The sequence below is a fragment of the Geotrypetes seraphini genome, chromosome 9 (genome assembly GCF_902459505.1).
Source record: "Geotrypetes seraphini chromosome 9, aGeoSer1.1, whole genome shotgun sequence".
NCBI lineage: Eukaryota > Metazoa > Chordata > Amphibia > Gymnophiona > Dermophiidae > Geotrypetes > Geotrypetes seraphini.
Genome location: NC_047092.1, coordinates 50275957 through 50296590, shown reverse-complemented (window position 1 = coordinate 50296590; position 20634 = coordinate 50275957). Strand labels below are relative to the sequence as shown.

The following is a 20634-nucleotide window of genomic DNA, read 5'->3' as shown; positions in this document are numbered from 1 at the left end:
GCCCCAACAGATTTCTGGCTGGCGTGGGAGATGAGCTCCACCTCCCAACAGCCCTAGCGGCGCAAACTTAAAGCTCCTTCTCTTCAGGGCAGCTCTAGTGCTGTTTCGGGAGTTGCCCCAAACAAACCTTCGGCAGGCGACCGCTAGGGAAGGAGTTGCGCTGGTGTGGGAGACGAGCTCCGCCTCCCAACAGTCCTAGCGGCACAAACTTAAAACTTAAAGCTCCTTCTCTTCAGGGCAGCTCCAGTGCTTTTTCGGGAGCTGCCCCAAACAAACCTCCGGCAGGCGACCGCTAGGGAAGGAGTTATGCTGGCTCCATTGCTGTTTCGGGAGCTGCCCCATCAGACCTCCTTGATTTACTTGCATTTGAGCCATAGTACTTGACTTATGATTCTCTTCTATTCAGTATTAACAATACAGTACTTCACATTCAGACCAAGAGTAATAATAATAATAATAATAACTTTATTCTTATATACCGCCAACAATCTTGCGACTTCTAGGCGGTTTACAATAAAGAGAAACTGTACAGACAGCGAATTACAGAGTATAGCAGTGTACATCTGATTATAACAACATTAATCGTGATAACAACAGTTCGTATGCTGCAGGGCCATGCGGCTTACAAAGAATTAGAAAAATTCCATAAATTGAATGGAGTATTCATAGTTAGTGATTAGGGGTTAACAGTTTACAAGTTCGGTTTTGGGATGGTATTACGAAGGGGGGCTATTGTCCTGGTTCGTTCCCTAGGTATTTCGAGAACAGGTAAGTTTTTAGGTGTTTCCTAAATTCTCCATATTTGTTTGTGTGTGTAATTAATTTTTCTAGGTCTTTGCCCCATAAGGCTGCTTGATACGATAGAAGTTGTTGATGGTATCTCTTATATTTGCATCCTCTAGCCGGTGGGGAGACGAATTTCAGGTGTGTTCTTCTCTCATGTCTGTTGGTTGGGAATGAGAAGAGGTCTGTTATGTATTTAGGGGCTAGACCGTGTAATACCTTGAAGCAGAGACATCCCAGCTTGAACTTCGTTCGTGCCTCCATTGGCAGCCAGTGCAGGAGTCGGTAGGAAGGGGTTATGTGATCAGACTTCTTCAGCCCAAAAATCAGCCTGACTGCTGTGTTTTGTATTAGTTGTAGTCTCTGCATTTGCTTCTGGGAGATTGCCAGATGGGTAATGTTGCAATAATCAAGGTGGTTTAGTATTAGGGATTGTACTAGAATTCTGAAAGCTGAAGCGTTGAAGTATGCTCTAATGGACCTAAGTTTCCAGAGAGTGAAAAACCCTTTTTTGATTAGGGAGTCCACATGGTCTTTCATTGTTAGACCTTGGTCTAGTATTACCCCCAGAACCTTCATCGTTGGTTGAATGGGGTAGTTAAGATTGTTAATGCGTAATGATTTTGTCGTATTATGTGCGTGTGGCGAGGCTATAAAGAATTTAGTTTTGTCTGAATTGAGCTTCAGTTTGAATTCTGTGGTCCATTGTTCCATCAGGTTTAGCGCTTCTGTTGTTATGGGGGTGATTTCGGAGGGAGACGCATTAAACGGGATAATGATTGTGAAGTCATCTGCATAACTGAATACTTTTATACCTCGCTGGGCCAGCTGCATGCCTAGTGAAGATATATAGACGTTGAAAAGTAGTGGGGATAGTGGGGACCCCTGTGGAATGCCTGATGGGTTTCTCCATATTTTAGAGAGGTTGCAGTTGAAGCGTACTTGATAGGTGCGGGTCGTAAGGAATCCTCGGAACCAGTCAAGTACCTCACCTCCGATGCCGATTGCGTCTAGACATTGTAGTAATTTTTCGTGATCCACCAAGTCAAAGGCCGAGCTCATGTCGAATTGCATGATTAAGGCGTTATGGCCTTTGCTGAATAAGTTGCGTAAGTATTCTAGGGTCGCTGCAATCACCGTTTCAGTACTAAATAGAGGTCTGAAGCCAGACTGGGTTTCATGTAGTAGTGAGAATTGATCAAGGTAGTCCATCAGTTGGGTGTGTACTAAGCCTTCCATTATTTTTACGAAAAATGGAATGGATGCTACCGGTCTATAGTTGGCTGCTGATGTTAGGTGTTGTTTACGATTTTTTGGAATTGGGGTGATTATAATGTGACCGTTTTTCGTTAAGAATCTTCCGTTTTTGAGATTATTGGACATATGACTCCACAGTGTTAGTTTAAAGTCTAATGGGGCTGCTTTCATAATGTTGGGGGGACAGGGATCTAGAATGCAGTTTGATTTGGTATATTTGTTGTAAAGTTTTATGAAGTTATTCCATTCTAGATCCTGAAAGGAGTTCCAAAACATGTCCACTGATATTTCATTTTCATGTATTTTGGCTGTTTGATGTTCATCTGTATTGTTTGTTGGGCAGTTGTTCCTTAGGTTCACAATTTTTGAGTCGAAGTGTTGTGCTAGATCGTCTGCTGATGGAAGTTTTATTTCGTGTATGGATTGACTGTGACGTGTGGTGTCGAATAAATTTTTGTCCAGGTTGAACAATTCATGAGTGTTGATTCCTTTAGAACTCGTGTTGGATGTATGTATTTTGGATGAGTAGAATGTTTTTCTTTTTTCTTTTATCAGTTGTTTGTAGTCCTTTATGTTTGATCTCCAATTGTTCCTGTCTGTTATTTCTCCTGTTTTGTTCCAGATCCTTTCTAGTCGTCTTATTGATTGTTTCATTTTTAATAGTTCGGAGTCAAACCAGTTATTATATTTATTTGAGCGGTTTGTTCTGTTTCGTTTAGGGGCTATTTTGTCTAAGATGGATGTGCTTGTTTTCGTCCACTGTTCCCAGAACTCATCCTCTTCGTTTATCTCCTTTCGCGATTCGTAATGAGCCCAGTATTCCTCTGGGTTGATGTGGCCCCTTGTGAAATGTTCACTGTTTGATATTTATAATAGTATTTGCCAAGGGATATCAGACCACCCTGGAACACTCATAGTTCCTCGGGGGTTCAATTCCTCATGCTTCCCAATATGGCATACTTATTATGCTTTTTTTATCTTTTTATCATTTGATATTTCTTTTACTTTTTGTTTTGTTGTGCTTATCATTTATATATTTCATCCATTTCTGTGCAGTTTAATAGATTCAATAACTTATTTAACTTATTTAATAACTTAGCTTAGCTTTGCAGCTTCTAAGTCTTGTGTCCCCTTTACCAACGTGTTTCGCTCGTTCTTTGTCAAGGCTGGGGAGCTGAAAATATACAAACAGAACATACCTAAGAATCATAGAGACTCCAATAAAGATTACTAAACAGCACAACCCTATAAGCTATAAAGATCTTAAACATGGGAAGATTCTTACCTGCTATTCCTATTTATTACCTATACATGCCGCCGTTTGGGACCGGAAATGACGCCAACAGGATTCTGTATTTCAGTCCATGGTAGGACGCCGCGGCCATCTTTTGATGCTGGTGGCATGTATAGTTCAATAAGCTATTCCTCATAAATAATCTGATCTTAACCAAGGATATAGACCTAGTATTTATCACGGAAACATGGTTAAAAGACCAAGGTAGCCCAGAACTCCCCCACCTCCGCCCCTCCAGGATACAACATACTCCATCTCCCGAGAAAACTCAAACAGGGAGGCAGCCTAGCAATTATTCACAAAAAAGCCTATATCATTTCGGAAATAGACTCAAGTTCTCATACTAATCTGGAATACATTGCTTGCAAACTGGAAGATAAGACTAATTCCACACAGAACAACATAGGAATCCTTCTGGTTTATAGATCTCCTAATTCCCAAGCTAGCTCCATCACCACAATAACGGAAATAATCACCAACCTAGCTTGCCAATTCAATAAACTAATCATCCTGGGAGATATCAATCTCCCTCTTGAATCCACGGTCAACAAAGAGGTCATCAAACTCAAAGCCCTACTTGATGATTGCCAAATCTCAATTGCCCCCTTGGGCCCCACACATGAAAAAGGCCACACGCTTGATCTACTCGCATCCCCCTTCTCCATAAATCTCACTAGTAATGTCATATGGTCCCAGTCCCATGATCTGACCACTACCTCCTAAACTTCTGCCTCAATCTCAAAGACAAAGACCAGAACAGCAAGATCACCACGGATAGAAGACTAGTGCATAGAAAGATGAGACCTGAACTATTCTGGAACACAGTATCCGAGTCTCTCACCACCCCTTCGATAAACACAACTCTAATGCTAATCAACTGGAACAAAACCATAACTAACACACAAGACACTATTACCCCCCTCCATCCATGTAAAATAAAACCGAAAATAAAATCGAACCTCACCCTGGTTTACAGACTCGCTAAGAACAGACAAACAACAATGCAGACGGTTGGAGAGGAAATGGAGAAAAAGCAAAAAGCCAGATCTTTAAGTTAAGTGCTGTTATAAATTACTTTTTTAATTAAATACAAGTGCAGACATTTATTGTTTTTGGAAGTTTTTGACCTATGATTAGATTGAGTTTGGGTTATGCAGCAATGCAGAATATTATTCATCGACACAGTCTATCCTACTCACTGAGGTCTTTTTTTTCCTCCTTCTTGTAAAAATTGATTGCGAGGCAACAAAGATATTATAAAATCTGGTGTTGGTCCACTGTATGTGTGTGTATATATATATTGACCACTGATGAAAAAAAGATATTGTCCCAGTATGGCAGTTCTTATGTTGTTATGTAAGATGCTAACATTTATATGCAGATTACATGTGCAAATGAATACTGGCATATACATGTGTATTTATGCACCCAGATTCTGTAACGGGCGCCCAAGTTGGTGGCTGCCTTACAAGCAGCCGCTGATTGCATGCTAATCACTCGAGAGCACCTGATTCAGCCAAGGTAGGTAGCTGAAATGTAGGCCAAGAAAATCTTGGTCTACATTTCATTTGCCTATCTTTGCCACTAGACTCCAGAAGCCATAAGCCGATCGCAGCAGGGGAATTCCCTCCCTGACCAGTTGAGCCGGCAGGTCTCAGCTTCTGGGAGTCCTGCCGGCTCAGCTGATTGGGGGTGGGTGATGGGTGGGAATTACCCGAATTACCCTGCCGCAATTAGCTGAGCCGGCTATGATGAATGAGGAACCCCCCCAACCGGCAGGAGAGATGCACACTCATTCCTGCCAGAGACCAGAAACATCTCCACCACGATAGGCAGGAGGGATACCCCCTCCCTCCTACCGCCATCGTCCACTCCCCGACAACCAAGCTGCCCCCATCAGCAGGAGGGATGCCCAATCCCTCCCGCTATCATTGTCGCCCAACTCCCCGACAACCAAACTACCCCCCCAGCAGCAGGATGGATGCCCACTCCTGCTGCCGCCATCGTCTACAACCTCCCGACAACCAAACTACCCTCCCCCCAGCTGTAGGAGGGATACCCACTTCTGTCACTGTTGCCACCCTCACCCCCTGTACCTGTGGAATGAAGGCCAACTGGACGGATGCCTACTCTCTCCGGCCGGCAGGCCCGCCCCTTCAAAATGGCGGGCCTTCCCCTTCCTGGGATGCACCAGGGAGGGACCTAAGGACTTAGGCCTTTCCCTGATGCATCCCAGAATGCACCAGGAAGGGGAAGGCCCACCATTTTGAAGAGGAGGGTCTGCTGGACGGAGGGAGTAGGCATCCTTCTGGTATTGGGGGGGGGGTTGAGAAATGGGAGTGGGTATCCCTCTTGCTGCTGGGGGGTAGTTTGATTGCCGGGGAGGTAGGAGACGGTTGGAGGGAGTGGGCATACCTCCTGCTACCAGGGGGTGGGTGTCAGTGGCGGTGGGAGGTAGTGGGCATCCCTTCTGTTATTGGGGAGATGCAGCTTAGTTGTTTGGGTGGGGTGGCAACGGTAGCAGGAGGGAGTGGGCATCCCTCCTGCCTATCATGGTGGGGGGGGGGGGAGTGGGCATCTTGCCTGCCTATTGTGGAGGGGTTGCTTCCAGTGTCTGACAGAAGGGAGTGGGTATCCCCCCTGATGGTTTGTGGGGTTTCTCTATCCATCACAACCAGCTCAGCTGCCGGCTCAGCTGATCGGAGGGGGGGGGGGGGATTCCCCTGCCATGATCATCTTATTGCTGCTGCAGTCTAGTGGCAAAGATAGGAGGAAAGGGTTTTCCAGGCTACATACTTAGCGTGGATCGCAGCTAGGTAGCCACTTTAGCCTGCCTAATGCCACTTCCAGCACTGTCAACGCCTAAAGCGACTACCTAGCCGCGATCCCGGTCACCTTTTATTTAGGTGTCAGAAGGTACTTCAATATTGCCATTTTTTGCCATTTCTGACAGCATTTTTTTAATTATCTTAGGCATTTGGAACGTTTTGCCAGAGGTTGAAGTAAGAGCGGATAACGTATCTGGTTTTTAGAAGGGTTTGGCCAATTTTCTGGAGGAAAAGTCCATAGTCTGTTTTTGAGAAAGACATGGACAAGCCACTGCTTACCCTGGATCGGTAGCATGGAATGTTGCTACTCCTTGGGTTTTGGCCAGGTTCTACTGACCTGGATTGGCTACTGGGCTTGATGGACCATTGGTCTGACCCAGTAAGGCTAGTCTTATGTTCTTATCGGCAGGGTGCCAATCAACTCCTAAGATTATGTGCTGGTTATAGAATTTTACCCTGTGTGTAAGTGCTGAAAATCTGCTTAAGCACTATTCTGTAAATATATATATACCTTACATAGAAACACAAGGCATATGATCTTTATCTGCCTTAATTTTTCTATCTAGTCTGCCTTACCATGCCATCTACTATCCTCTCCTCTTCTTTAGAGATCCAACGTACCAGTACTTGTCCCAAAATTTCTTGAATTCAGTAGGTACTTCCTGTACTGTGGTCTATGAAGGTAATATAAAATGGCAAAACACATCTACCTGATACATACGTATTAAGAGCAGGATAAGACAGAAGTAGAGACATAACGGATTCCTTGACGACACAAACTTCTGAAGAGGCAATTCCAGATGTTTTCCTGACAAATAGAAAGTGTCATTAAGGCGATTGTGGAAGCAATTTGGGAATATAAGATACGTGTACTCTGACTCTGTAAATAGTGGACTTGAACCACACAGAAGCAAGAATTCAGAAAAGTCAACTTCAAGAAAATAAATGTGATAAGGAAGCAACAGGAGAATTAGCGGCTAGAAGAGAACTATGAACAGCAATAAAAATGAGCACTGAAATAGCAATAAATCTTTGTGTCAGGCATATTAACAAAAAGAAAACAATAAAAGTGATAGCTTGCATTTTAAATAGGATCAATGAATGGTGATTTTGAAGTCAGTTCATGGAAAGGGCAGATAGTAGATGGACAAGGGGGTCAACAATAAATACTTCATATCATGAGTCAGCTAGACAGAGCAGGAGAGCTGGGAGAAAAGTAGTTGGATTAAATCATTGTAGCACTGGTAAAGACACATAATGTAATTTTTTTTTTACAAAGCACATTTATTTTAAGTAGAAATACACATGGAGCACCAATTTAGAAAAGTCATGGAAGAGGGAAACTTTTTTTTTACTTTATTTTTTATTGATTTTTTGCTCTTACAAACTTTTCAATTTGCTTCAAATGAGAAAAAGAGAGACAGATTGTTTTTTGTTATGTGAATCTTATGAGCTCACATTTACATTACAAATGCTTTTTGTGGGAATATAAATGTTTTTGCAAAAATGTCCAGAGCCAGTGACATATTTTACAAATGCAGGGCTGAACTTGAAAGTGTATTGTAAAATTTACATATTCTGCCCCTGACTAAGAAATCTAAAAGTACATCAAAAATGCATAGGATCTGGAGAAATCACTGCAACAGCTGGTCAAGATATTACAACTCAATGGTGAGGTATTAGGCTTTAAAGACAACAGGGTTCATAATAATTTTTTAAAAAACATTCAAAAAGTGGCCTAAATCGGTACTTGGACGATCAAAAAGCCATATCGTCCAAGTACCGATAATCAAAGCTTTACCCTGCCTAGAGCGAAAAGAGGCATTTTTAGAGGAGGGGAAAGGGCAAGAGGTGGGCCAACCTATACTTAAGTCATACAGCAAGTATAACTAAAAACTTTAATAGATTGCCCAGTTGGAACTTATACATTTTGACTTAGACCAAGTCAAAACATGCATAAGTTCCGAAAAGGGGCCCCTGAGCTGATCGCGGCTGCCACTATCAGCTCAACAGCCCTGGCAACCTGCCCACCCCCACAGCAATGATCGCTGCAGGAGAGATGCCTCATCTCTCCTGCTGTGACCGAGATCCTTCTCCCCCGAACTGCCGTGAACTGCCTGCCAGCCACGATCGCAATCCACCTCCCCCAGACAATACCAGCAGGAGGGAGCCCAACCCCTTCAGGCGAGGCGACCCCCCCACCCCCCTAAAATACCAGCAGGAGGGAGCCCAACCCCTCCTGCTGAGGCAACCCCGTGACCCCCCCTAAAATACCAGCAGGAGGAACCGAATATGCTAAGTGTGTTGAACTTAGAGGTGAATATATGGAATAACTTGAAAGTTTCATGGCTCCATGTCATTCCCTTTTTGATTGGACTGAGAACATTTCAACACCCCCTTGTATAAAGAGATGAGAAGCACTTGAAGCTTTGCTGAAAGATAGCATTTTCTAATGAAAATAAATATTTTGATAGCAGTTTTGGTGGAGCCATAATATTTATTTATTTCTTCCATTTGTGCATCGCACATACCTATACAAGCTCAAATATACAAACCTTCCACTTTGGTGGAAAAAGAGTCCCTCATTAACACAATGATAGAAACAACACTGTAGGGTGCACAAAAACTACTTATGAATTGTTGATGAATGAAATTAATTATTAACGCACATTTATACACAGCTTGTATTCAAATATCAATGTATTCAGAAATAGATAAACAAGATATAAATCTTGCCTGTCTTGCAAGTCATATGTATCACACAAATATTTGATATTATATATGCAAGCAGAAGGAAGAAAAGAAGAGCAGCATTCAAATCATCCCAGGTTTTTCTTATCAATTTAAAATTTCCTAAATACGATGTATAGCCTTGCTATGTTTCCTGTGCTTTGTTTCAGTTTTTCTGTGTTTATTTCTAAAGATGATGACATAATAAATGACATACTTGCCACCTCTTCATGGAAGGGATTGGGAAGTAAGGATAAGAAACATGAAATTAAGGGCCAAATATATTAAATGGTTTTCTCCATTTTTGAAAGTAATTTTATAACAGGATGCCTAGGCAGAAAAGAAACATAGGTGCACATCTTAGGGACATCTATAACATAGGTGGTAATATTTATACATATAAATATTTAGAATAATGGCATTTATGTCCTTGTGTGCTTATATGTATGTCTAATGGCATAAATTCCACCTAAGCTTATTTGGTAAATACTTAACTTACATTCTAATGTAATATGTCTAATGGTCCTAAACTCTAGGGCTTGTATCTGAGCCAGCTTGCTCGCAGAAGACTATTAATCATGTCTTCCAACTCCACCTCCTTCCCAGGGAGCTGCTTCTTCCCTCCCCCCCTTTCAGTTTGTTTTCTTCAAGCAAGTTGCTCTGCGGTCTTATCATTTTTGGGTATTTTTGATCAGTGTTATTTGGAGGCACTGCCCACAGGTTCCCACTTGGTAGGACCTCTGCCTGGGAGAAGATGCAGGCTCGCTTGACAGAAGTCTGCTTCTAGCAGGATCAGCAGCCTGCTGGAGATTTTTTACAGCTCAGGGAACATCCCTGGCATAGCTGTTTGAATCCCTGATTTAGGAGCTTGAGCGCAGGCTATGTAGGCTCCTTTCTAGTTTGGCCGGGACTAACAGTGTTATGGTGCATGGTACTCCCCCCTTTTGGCATTCAGTTTTCAGGGGGTTGAGATTCAGTCTGATCTCAGTCTGACTGGCAGCAAGAAGACCAGATTCGTCCAGTGAAAAAGTGAGACAGATTTCTTCTCCCTTTGATTCCAGCTGAAATCCTATGCTGAAGCAGGCAGTGAGTAAGGATATTGAAGCCTATGTGGGGAAAATCAGAAGGGGGGGACCTTAAAAGCTGAATTTGAGGGTTTCTGACTCCAGAGCCCAGGTTCTCCATCTCCAAAACCCTTTCAGGGAGGTCTCCACGGGTCATTTTTGATGCAGTTCTTCTGGCAGTGGCCATCTTGGATTTTAAATGACCTTTTTTTCTTTTCCCTCCATCTGCCTCAAAACCCCTCAAATTTGCTCAGAATCAACTGGGATGACTCATCAGGCCTTTTTACCCATATATCATGCCAGGTTTGTGCTGGATGGCTGGCCGAAGAATGTCCATGCCCTGCGTGTTATGGAGCATGTGCCTAGGAGGAGACCCCTCCCAGTACCCTCCAAATCTATATTGGCCAAGTGTAGTCACGTGGGGACCTCGGAAACCAGGAGGACAGGCAGGGGGTCCCTACAGGGGTCAGAGAGACCTCCAGTAGAAGGCTTCACACCGTATTTTGTGAATCTTATGTAGAATGCTTATTTGAACTGCTAGGGGTCCTCAGTGGTTATTAGCATCACACCAGTGGTAGAAGCTCCCCCTTCAACAGGTGCCCTAACTAGATGAGAACGCAAACTTGGATCAGAAGGTTTAATCTGTCATGGAGTGGAAGGATAGCAAATCTGATTCCATGCCACTTTTATCTCAGGATAAAGATTCCCTGTCAGAGTCTGCTTCCGTGCACGATGACAGTGGTGGAAACACTGGATCAAGGGGAAGACTCCACAGTGCATTGGTTGTTCAAGCCTCTGTGTTTTCGAGCATTACTTCCACCTTGCTGCAGGAGTTAAAGCTGGAAGTTCCGTCAGCTTCTTTTCAATGCTCAATTATGAGCAGTTCTGTGGCTCTGACCACATTCTTTCCCTCACATCTGGACATCCCTAAGTAGGTCACCAAAGGGATCCCTTCGAGTGGTTAAAACTATGGCCAAGCTGTATTTAATAGTGCCAGACCAAACTCTTTAATAGAGTAGACACTCCAGAGGGTGTGGATAACATGAGACGGGATCTGGTCTGGAAATTGATTTAATGCTAAAAATGCAGGGTCATGCACTTGGACTGCAAAAATCATATAGTATAGGAGGCGAAGTACTTCTGTGTGCAGAAAAAGAGCGGGACTTGGGGGTGATTTGGTCTGATGATCTCAGGGTAGCAAAATAGGTAAGAAAGGCAAAAATCATGTCCCCTCTCAGTCTCCTCTTTTCAAGGGAGAAGAGGCCCAGTTTCTCTAGCCTCTCATTGTACGGCAACTCCTCCAGTCCCTTAACCATTTTTGTTGATCTTCTTTGGACCCTTTCGAGTAGTACTATGTCCTTTTTCATGTACGGCGACCAGTGTTGTTCGCAGTATTCCAGGAGGGGGCGCATGATAATCTTCTCAGATCTGTTTGTGATCCCCTTCTTAATCATTCCTAGCATTCTGATTGCCTTTTCACCTCCACTGCGCATTGCGCAGACGGCTTCATTGACTTGTCTACAAGCACTCCCAAGTCTCTTTCCTGGGGGCTCGCTATGAGTATAGCACCGGACATCCTGTATTCGTGCATATGATTTTTGTTACTGACATGAATCACCTTGCACTTATCCACGTTGAACCTCATTTGCCATTTTGCGGCTCATTCCTCGAGTGCGTTTTTGTCTCGTTGTAGGTCTTCACAATCTTTCTGTGTCCTCACTACTCTGAATAACTTTGTATCATCCGCAAATTTAATCACCTCACTCGTCGTACCAATTTCCAGGTCATTTATAAATATGTTGAAGAGCACGGGCCCGAGCACCAATGATCCTGTCGATGCAGCTCACTATATCCTCCTCCTTGGCTCCTGGTAGGCAGGTCACCTGCCAATTCTTTCTTCCTCCCGCTATGTGGCTGTTGACTTGTCAGATGATGGAGTCCCCCACGATGATTGGTGTCATCTCTGTCTTCTCATGTCTCTCTAGCTGCAGGTCCATGTCCTTGGTGCACTTCCATCTTTCCTCACCCCAGCGTTGGCTTGCACTGGACTGGTTTTCCTGTGGGTTCCCTCCGCTATTTCCAAGTTCTGCTGCTGTGTCATCCAGTCCTTTCTTGTGGTTGTCTTCCAGGTGGTCCTCACTCACTGTAGGTGTATCTTGGCAGTTTCTCTGTTGCTGTTGATTTGCCATGGCCTCTCTGTATGCCTTCTTGATTAACTTCTCTAACTCCCTGACTTCTTTTTCAACGTTCCTCTGTCATGAAGTTTTCTACCTCTCTGATCTCCTTCTCAACTGCTCAAAGTGTTTCTAGTTCTAGTACTCTGCCCCCCAGTAATCTGACTTGCTTTTTCAGGCTCTCCAGGTCCTCGCATCGAGTGCATACATAAGACTGCCTCCCAGAGGGGAGGTAGTCATATATATGACAAACGGTGCCACAGGGTTTTTTCAAATGTACATCTGCTATCTTTATATTTTGTACATTATTAGAGGACATGTATCACCGTTTCTGTGGTGTTGCATTGTATGCAGTCTGGCTTCCTGGTGGTTCAGTTTCACTTTTGTCTACATCAGTGTCTTGAAAACCTTTTGAAGTCACAGCATATTGAATTTGGGGCCTCAGCTGGAGGGCATCCGGAAATGCTGAGGCATCAACATGATGATGTCATGTGCATGTGTGTTGTCATCATGTCAACGTCCAAGTATGAATGGAGGCCCTCCAGACATGGTCCTAAGCCTGTTACTACTACACTGGTGGAGGTGCTGGAGGAGAAGCGTTGGTGAGGAGATGCACCAGTGAGTGAGGAGGAGAAGCGCCAGCAACGGCTGGCTGCCTACAGAACATGCCTTTTGTTGCAAGAGGCATGTGCTGTAAGCAGGAAGTTGACGCCGGCGCATCTCCTCCATGCCGTTGTCTCGCAGCACTCCCAGAATCTCACACAGTTTGCGATAAACTGGTCTACATATTTCTATTTTTAGTTTGTGATTACTTATTCCATACTGGATGAGGGTGTTTCTGACTTCTGTGTGTATGGTTTCACTGGGGCAGCTGCCGATGGCAGTGGAGCTGCCCTAAAGAGAAGATCATTGAACAAAGTGAGGGAAAGTGAGTCTTTGAGTGACCTAGCATAGGAGGAGTGTTGATGTCTCTATATTTGAATAGTTCATTTAAATAAATTGCATTAACCAATGGTCGATTTAGAAGTAAGCCAAGAGGATGTACTTAAGCAGATTGACAGACTAAAGAGCGACAAATCGCCAGGTCCGGACGGCATTCACCCAAGGGTACTCAAGGAGCTAAAAAACGAAATAGCGGAGCCATTTCGACAGATATGCAACCTATCCTTAAAAACCGGTGAGATCCCGGAGGATTGGAAAATAGCAAATGTTACGCCCATCTTCAAGAAGGGCGCAAGAGGAGACCCGGGAAACTACAGGCCGGTAAGCCTGACCTCAGTCCCGGGAAAGATGATGGAGGCACTGATCAAAGACAGCATCTGTGAGCACATCGAAAAAAATGGGCAGCTAAAACCGAGTCAACACGGCTTCTGCAAGGGTAGGTCATGCCTCACTAACTTATTGTACTTCTTTGAGGGGGTGAACAGTGAACAGTCAGGTGGATAAAGGGGAATCTATAGACATCATTTACCTTGATTTCCAAAAAGCCTTCGACAAGGTGCCACACGAGAGACTGCTTAAAAAGATATGGAACCACGGGGTACAAGGGGAGGTCCACCGATGGATCAAGGTCTGGCTGGCAAACAGGAAGCAGAGGGTTGGCGTAAAGGGCCACTACTCGGACTGGAAAGGGGTCACGAGCGGAGTTCCGCAGGGGTCGGTGCTGGGACCGCTCCTGTTCAATATCTACATAAACGACCTAGAGGCGGGAATCAAGTGTGAGGTCATTAAATTTGCAGATGACACCAAACTATGCAGCAGGGCTCAAACCAAGGAAGACTGCGAAGATCTTCAAAAGGATCTAACACAGCTGGAAAAGTGGGCTGAAAAATGGCAGATGAGCTTCAACGTGGGGAAATGCAAGGTCATGCACGTGGGGAAAAAGAACCCGATGTTCACATACAAAATGGGGGGAACATCACTAGGGGTCAGCAACCTGGAGAGAGACCTGGGAGTGATGGTAGATGCAACACTGAAGGCATCAGCACAATGCGCCACGGCCTCAAGGAAAGCAAACAGAATGTTGGGTATCATTAAGAAGGGTATTACAACCAGGACGAAAGAAGTCATCATGCCGCTATATCGTGCAATGGTGCGGCCGCACCTGGAGTACTGCGTCCAGTACTGGTCGCCGTACCTCAAGAAAGACATGGCGGTACTTGAGGGAGTACAAAGAAGAGCAACTAGACTGATAAAGGGAATGGAAAAACTTCCATATACCGAAAGATTGAAGCAGTTGGGACTTTTCTCCCTGGAGAAGCGAAGACTTAGAGGAGACATGATAGAAACCTTCAAGATCCTGAAGGGCATAGAAAAAGTAGACAGGGACAGATTTTTCAAATTAAGGGGCGCCACAAGTACAAGGGGGCACTCAGAGAAATTGAAAGGGGACAGGTTTAGAACAAACGCTAGGAAGTTCTTTTTCACTCAGAGGGTGGTGGATACATGGAACGCGCTTCCAGAGGCTGTTGTAGACAAGAAAACATTAAATGGTTTCAAAGAAGGTTTGGATAGATTCCTAGAAGAAAAAGGGATTGAGGGGTATAGATAGGTATAGACCATTGCTCAGGAAATGGGCCTGATGGGCCGCCGCGGGAGCGGACCGCTGAGCAGGATGGACCTAGGGTCTGCCTCAGCGGAGGCAACTTCTTATGTTCTTATGTTCTTGTGACATCCAGAGACTATTGCTCCATTTTATTATATTGGCCAGTATGTTGAGCCAATCGACCACTAAAAATGAGCTATAAAAAATAAGCCTACTTTTTTTGAGAATTGCCAATTACCTGTGATCTAAACTGACTGGGCCCAAAGGATCATGTTCTTTCTTAGCACGGCTTATCTCATTTTTTTATAAAGACGCACTGCATTATCCTGAGGCTTCTTTTTGTTGGTGAGGTTTCCTTGCTTTCCTCCTCCAACTTTCATGTTATCAGAGCAATGCAGGAAAAAAAAGGAACTGCTTGTGTATGAGAGTGAGATTAGCTCCAGTTACATGTGATGCACACTTAATGAGTGATATTTGGTATAGCTGGAGCATCCTATGGCTGTTTGATTATGAATTAAATCAAAGAGTTCTATTCAAATAAGTGGGGCATGCTAAAGAAGAATCTTGGGAATTAAATTATTTATTAGCAGTTCTGTGTGAAGTGAAGCTGGCAAGCTCATCTAGAGAAGAGCATGATAGCATTGAGATCCCTTTGATAAAATATGGTAGCAGATGGACTAATGACAAGAAGACTGATAACTCTGATCAGGCAAGATATATGCCAGCCAGAAAAGTTTTCAGTATGGTTCAAAATGTATATCTCTGTAGAATATGTGGGGAAGTCTGTTATAGCAAAATAATAATCTTTGATCAGCTTCTGTTGACTATAAAAGATGTTAATGACCTCAATAGTAACCTTTAAATAGAAAAATAAATATTAATATTTGAAGGTAATGCATATTGAAAGCGTAGACTCCAATGGCAGACACACATTACAAGCCCTATTTTCCTTTTTTGTTTCAATTATTTTCCTTTTGTTTTCAATACCCAACATGGTCTGTGGCTTTAGTCTTTACTCGTATTTGCTATAGTGCTCCAATGGCCTAAAAGGCTTCAAGGCATATATAAAAAGTGAACAAGTAAATAACAACACTAAAATTATAATCATATGTTACAGTGAGTAATATACATCAATTTGATGCTTCAACAAAAGGGAAGATAGACATATAAAAAAGGACAAATAAACAGAATCCCCCCCCCCAACTAATATGCAAAGGCTTTTGTAAACCGATATGTCTTGAGTACTTTTTTGAATTCTGAAGTGAAGGGAGGGTCTTGATATGGAGGGGTAAATCATTAAAGGGTTTCAGACATATGTAGCAGAAAACAGTCATAAGAATCAGAGAGACGGATTTCTGCTAATAATGGTAGTGCTAATAGAGTAAAATAGGTGGAACGAAGGAAACGAGAAGGCATGCAGGGAAATTATAAGTTTGTTAAGCTAAAGAGGCACAGAAGGAGAATGGACTTTATAGACCAAGGTCAGTAACTTGAAGGTAATGCAAGATGAAAGTGGGAGCCAATGTTCTGATTTTAGTAGCCGGGTGACATGATCAAATTGGCATGTTGAATGAATTAATTTCATGGCTGTAGAATGAATGAAATGTAATCTTTTTAGAGAGCTCAGTGGCAGGCTGGCATAAAGGGAATTCCATTAATACAAGAGAGAGAGAGAGAACCAGAACGTGAACAAGTAAACGGAGAAAGGTGGGAGACAGACAAAAAAGGTTGAACAGACCTAATTCTTTGTAAAGCAAAGAAGAATGAGCGAATCACCGAGCTGATCTGTGGCCTGGACTTGAGGGTAGAGTCAAAAATAATGCCCAGAATTCTTTAATCTAGGAATCTTCTGTGCTTACCAAGGGCTGGATTAAAGGGTAGGCCCAGTAGGCATGTGCCTCGGGCCCAAATATATCAGGGGGGCTCCAGGGCCGGCATTAGTGGGGGAACAAACAGGGCAGGGAGTCTCTGACTGCCTGGTGAAGTCAGCTTCCATCCCTTCCACTCCCTCGTTGCTCTCTTGCCTACCATCAGCAAACGAACTGAACCCAGGCCGCAGGGCTCTAACACTGCGCGCATTGGCTTTCCTTCTCCGAAACAGAAAGTTACATCATTCCTGTTTCAGAAGAGAAGGGATGCTGGCACGCGCGGTGTTAGTGCCCCCCTGCTTGGGTTCAGTTCGCTCTTAACACTGCACGTGCCAGTTTCCCTTCTCATTACTGGCGTGTGCAGTGTTAGAGCAAACTGAACCCAGGCAGAGGGTACTCTAACACTGCGCGCGCCAGCTTCCCTTCTCTTCCGAAACAGGAATGATGTAACTTTCTGTTTCGGAGAAGAAGGGAAGCCGACATGCGCAGTGTTAGAGCCCTGCGGCCTGGGTTCAGTTTGTTTGCGGACAGTAGGCAAGAGGGCAGCGAGGGAGTGGGAGGGAAACTGATCTCATCTCACCTCACCAGATCGGGGGGGGGGGGAGAAATGCTGCTGCATCCAATTGGGGAGAGAGAGGGAAAGAGGGAGAAGGAAGACCAGGGAAGTGAGAGAAGAAGAAAGAGAGATGCCAAGACCATGGAGGGGAAGGGAAGGGACGGAGACAGATGCCAACCAGGGGCAAGGAAGGAGGGAGGGAGAGAAAATGCAAGATAATGGAGGGGGAGGGAGAGATAGAAGAGAAGGAGAGCAGAAAGGTATCAAGGCATGGGGGGAGGGAAGGGAAACTAAGGAGACATGTGCCAGACCAGAGGGAAAGGAAGGAGATGCCAGAGCTTGGGGGAGGGGATAGAAGAGAAGGACAGGAGAGAGATTCCAGACCATGGGACTGAGTTGGAAGGAAGGAAAGGAGAAGAGAGAGATGCCAGAACATAGGGGAAGGGGTGGAGACAGAAAAATGAAGAGGGGGTGAAGCTGAAATGAATCTTGTACAAAGGAGAGAAGGGGCACTGGACAAACAGTTTATTGAAGGGACATAGAAAGAGGGAAGATGCCATATGGAAGAGAGAGAGAGAGGGCCGACTGGATGGAAAGGGCAGAGATGCGAGGGGGGACAGATGATGAATGGAATTGTGGAAGAGAGGGGGGACAAATGATGAATGGAAGTGTGGAGGAGAGGGGGGACAGACGATGAATGGAAGTGTGGGGGAGGGAGGACAGACATTGAATGGAAGGGGTGAGAGAGGGGAGCATACGCTGGAAGAAAGTGGGGAGGAAAAAGAAAAAAGGGCACATGCTGTATTGGGGGAAGAAGGTACAGTTAGATACTGGAAAGGGTGAGGGAAAGAGGTGAGGTGGCAAGCTATAGGTAGACACAATGAAAGAGGGAAATTGGGGACTGAATGGTAAGAAAGAATTTAGACAGAGGCAAAAAATTAATTGAGAAGGAAGATGAGGGAAGAACAGGAAGAAGGGAGTGAAGAGAGAGATGCCAGAGCAAGGGAAGGGGAGGAGACAGATACCAGACCTCGAAGGAGGAAAGGAGGAAAGAGACAGATACCAGATCTGAGGGGAGGAAAGGAGTTGAGAGAGAGAGAGATGCTAAAATCTGCTGGGAGGGAGGGAGAGGTGGAAGGGAAGAAGACAGATGCCACACTGCATAGGGGGAGTGTAGAGAAGTAGATCGATGCCACACCAATGGTGGGGGGGGGGAGGGGGGAGGAGGGAGAGATGTAAGGGAGAGGCAGACAGTTTCTGGAAGAGGCATAGAAAGAGAGCAGATGCCATATGGAAGAAGCAGAGAGAGGGCAGACAGTGGTTGGAAGGAAGAGAATGATGAGAAGATGAGGAAAGCAGAAACCAGACAACAAATCCATGAAGACTAACTAATACTGTATGAAACATTTCAATCTTCTGAAGCAACCCGTTCTACTCTGTAACACCTCTGGACATGTCCAGAAATCCTTTTCTGTAATCCGCCTTGAACCGTAAGGTAATGGCAGAATAAAAATCACTAATGTAATGTAATGTAAAGGTAGAAAAAGAATTCTATTTGTTTTATTTATTTATTTTTGCTTTAGGATAAAGTATTATTGTAGTTGTATTGATAATTGTTTATTAGCAAAAAATGGAAATATTGAACTAATATTAATACATTTTTTACTAATTCAGAGACCATAACCTCTTTCCTCAGGTCCGGACAGGGATACTATAACAGCAATATAGTTTACTGACCTGAAGAAAGAGGTTTTAACCTCTGAAAGCTAATTGAGAAATGTATTAGTCCAATAAAATGATGGGCACTAAATTTTCTTCCCGCCATGCCCCATGCCTCCTACCCAAATGCAAAATATAAATTGGTGGGCTTCCCAAAGCCCTGCCAGCCGAAGATCTCTTCCTCTAAGAAGGAAGGGGGGGATTTGTTCAGAGATGTTTGGAGGTTACATAGAAGAAAAACTGTACACTGGCACTGGTATGGTAATCTTTTTGTTTGTTTTGAATTTTAAAATAAAAGAAATATAGAAGTAAATAAGAAAATGGGTAAATAAATGGGGGTGGAGCAGGGGACAGGGCATGGTGGGGGAGGGGCAGTGTGCCCAGTGGACTTGTGTGCCTAGGAACCCTCCACAAATTAATCCTGCCCTGTGCTTACCAAATGCTTTCTGAATTCTGATATGAGTGAGTGGTCCCCAGTAGGAGAATATTCAATGTACTCGCCATGCTTTCTGTGAATAAAATTATTCTTATTTTATGTTATATTTTACTAAACCCAAAAAAGTGTAGCAACCCACATTGAATAACATTTTGTCCAAAAAATAGGCACCACAAAAATATACAATTTTTTTTGTATTGGTATCATATGAATGTGCTTTATGGTACCATCATATAAGTTACCAAATCACAAGTCCATATCAAGTACGTGGCAAAAAATTCCAAAAGACAGTTACATGCCAATATGGCAGTTCTAGAACTCAGCAGTGGCCTAGCAGTTACTACAATCCCACTGTACCATAATGATGGCTAGTGTTTTGTCAGAAAAAAATCAAAACTGGGTGTTTCAGGGGAGAAATTCACTCTGATAATGTACACAACAGATTGATTTCAGTTCATGTTTTTTGGCTCATATTTACTTTGTTGATTTTTTAATAGGATATTGCAAAATTTCCCGAGAAAGATGACACTGTTTTAGGTGAAGGTGGAATCATTCTGAGTGGAGGTCAGCGAGCAAGAATCTCACTAGCAAGGTAAATATGCAAATTTTTATAGGGTTGTTTCATACCAAAATAAATCATGTGGAGCAGCATTTTAGAAAGTATGTTCAAATCAGAATTTAAACATCCAAAACAGGAAGCATAACAAAAAGACTACAGCCTTTGTTCAGTTCAATGATGTAGAAACACAAAACAATTTCAGAATCCACATATGCTTTGAAAGTTGGGGATCCAACACGGTCCGTGATTCGACTTTAAAATATCTTCTTCAAGGATCCAGAGTTTTGATATTAAAGAAAATTGCTGATGTGAATACACACAAAGCAGTAGAATCCTGTCCTGTGAATATAAGAAAGTTTAGGCTTTTGGCATCATCATGGCGAAAAAACAATCAGAGCAGTGCTATAGTGGTACCAAAAGCCTGAACTTTCTTATATACATGGTGAAATAGATGTTAATGTGCCAGTGACAGGCAGCATGAACACCCATATTAGAAACCAAAATGTCTAAAATATCAATTGGTAAACTATCTTGCCTGGAAAATAAAGTTGATGGACATGAGACCAGAATAAAAAATGTTAAGTCCCAGGCCTTAACTTGGGTTAGGGACAGCAGAAATCTCAATTTTAAGGTAGAAATGCTGGAAAACATGGCCAGGAGATGTAATCTTTGGATTACAAATTTCCCAAAATTACCACTTATACCAGTACAAGATACATTTACGAAGTATCTGCAAGAAATTTTGAAAGTTCCTGAGTCTTCCTATCCACCTCTCTCAAAAATTTACTACTTACCAAGTAGACTCTCGGCTCAGAATCCAA

General features: G+C 43.5%; 1 protein-coding gene across 1 annotated transcript in view; it reads left to right on the top strand.

The window, feature by feature from the left end:
* Positions 1-20634, top strand: part of CFTR (CF transmembrane conductance regulator) — a 411238-nt gene that overhangs the window by 196917 nt on the left and 193687 nt on the right. The window contains exon 12 of the mRNA XM_033959147.1: positions 19752-19846. Within this exon, the coding sequence (XP_033815038.1) occupies positions 19752-19846 (95 nt within the window). The remainder of the gene's footprint in view (positions 1-19751; positions 19847-20634) is intronic.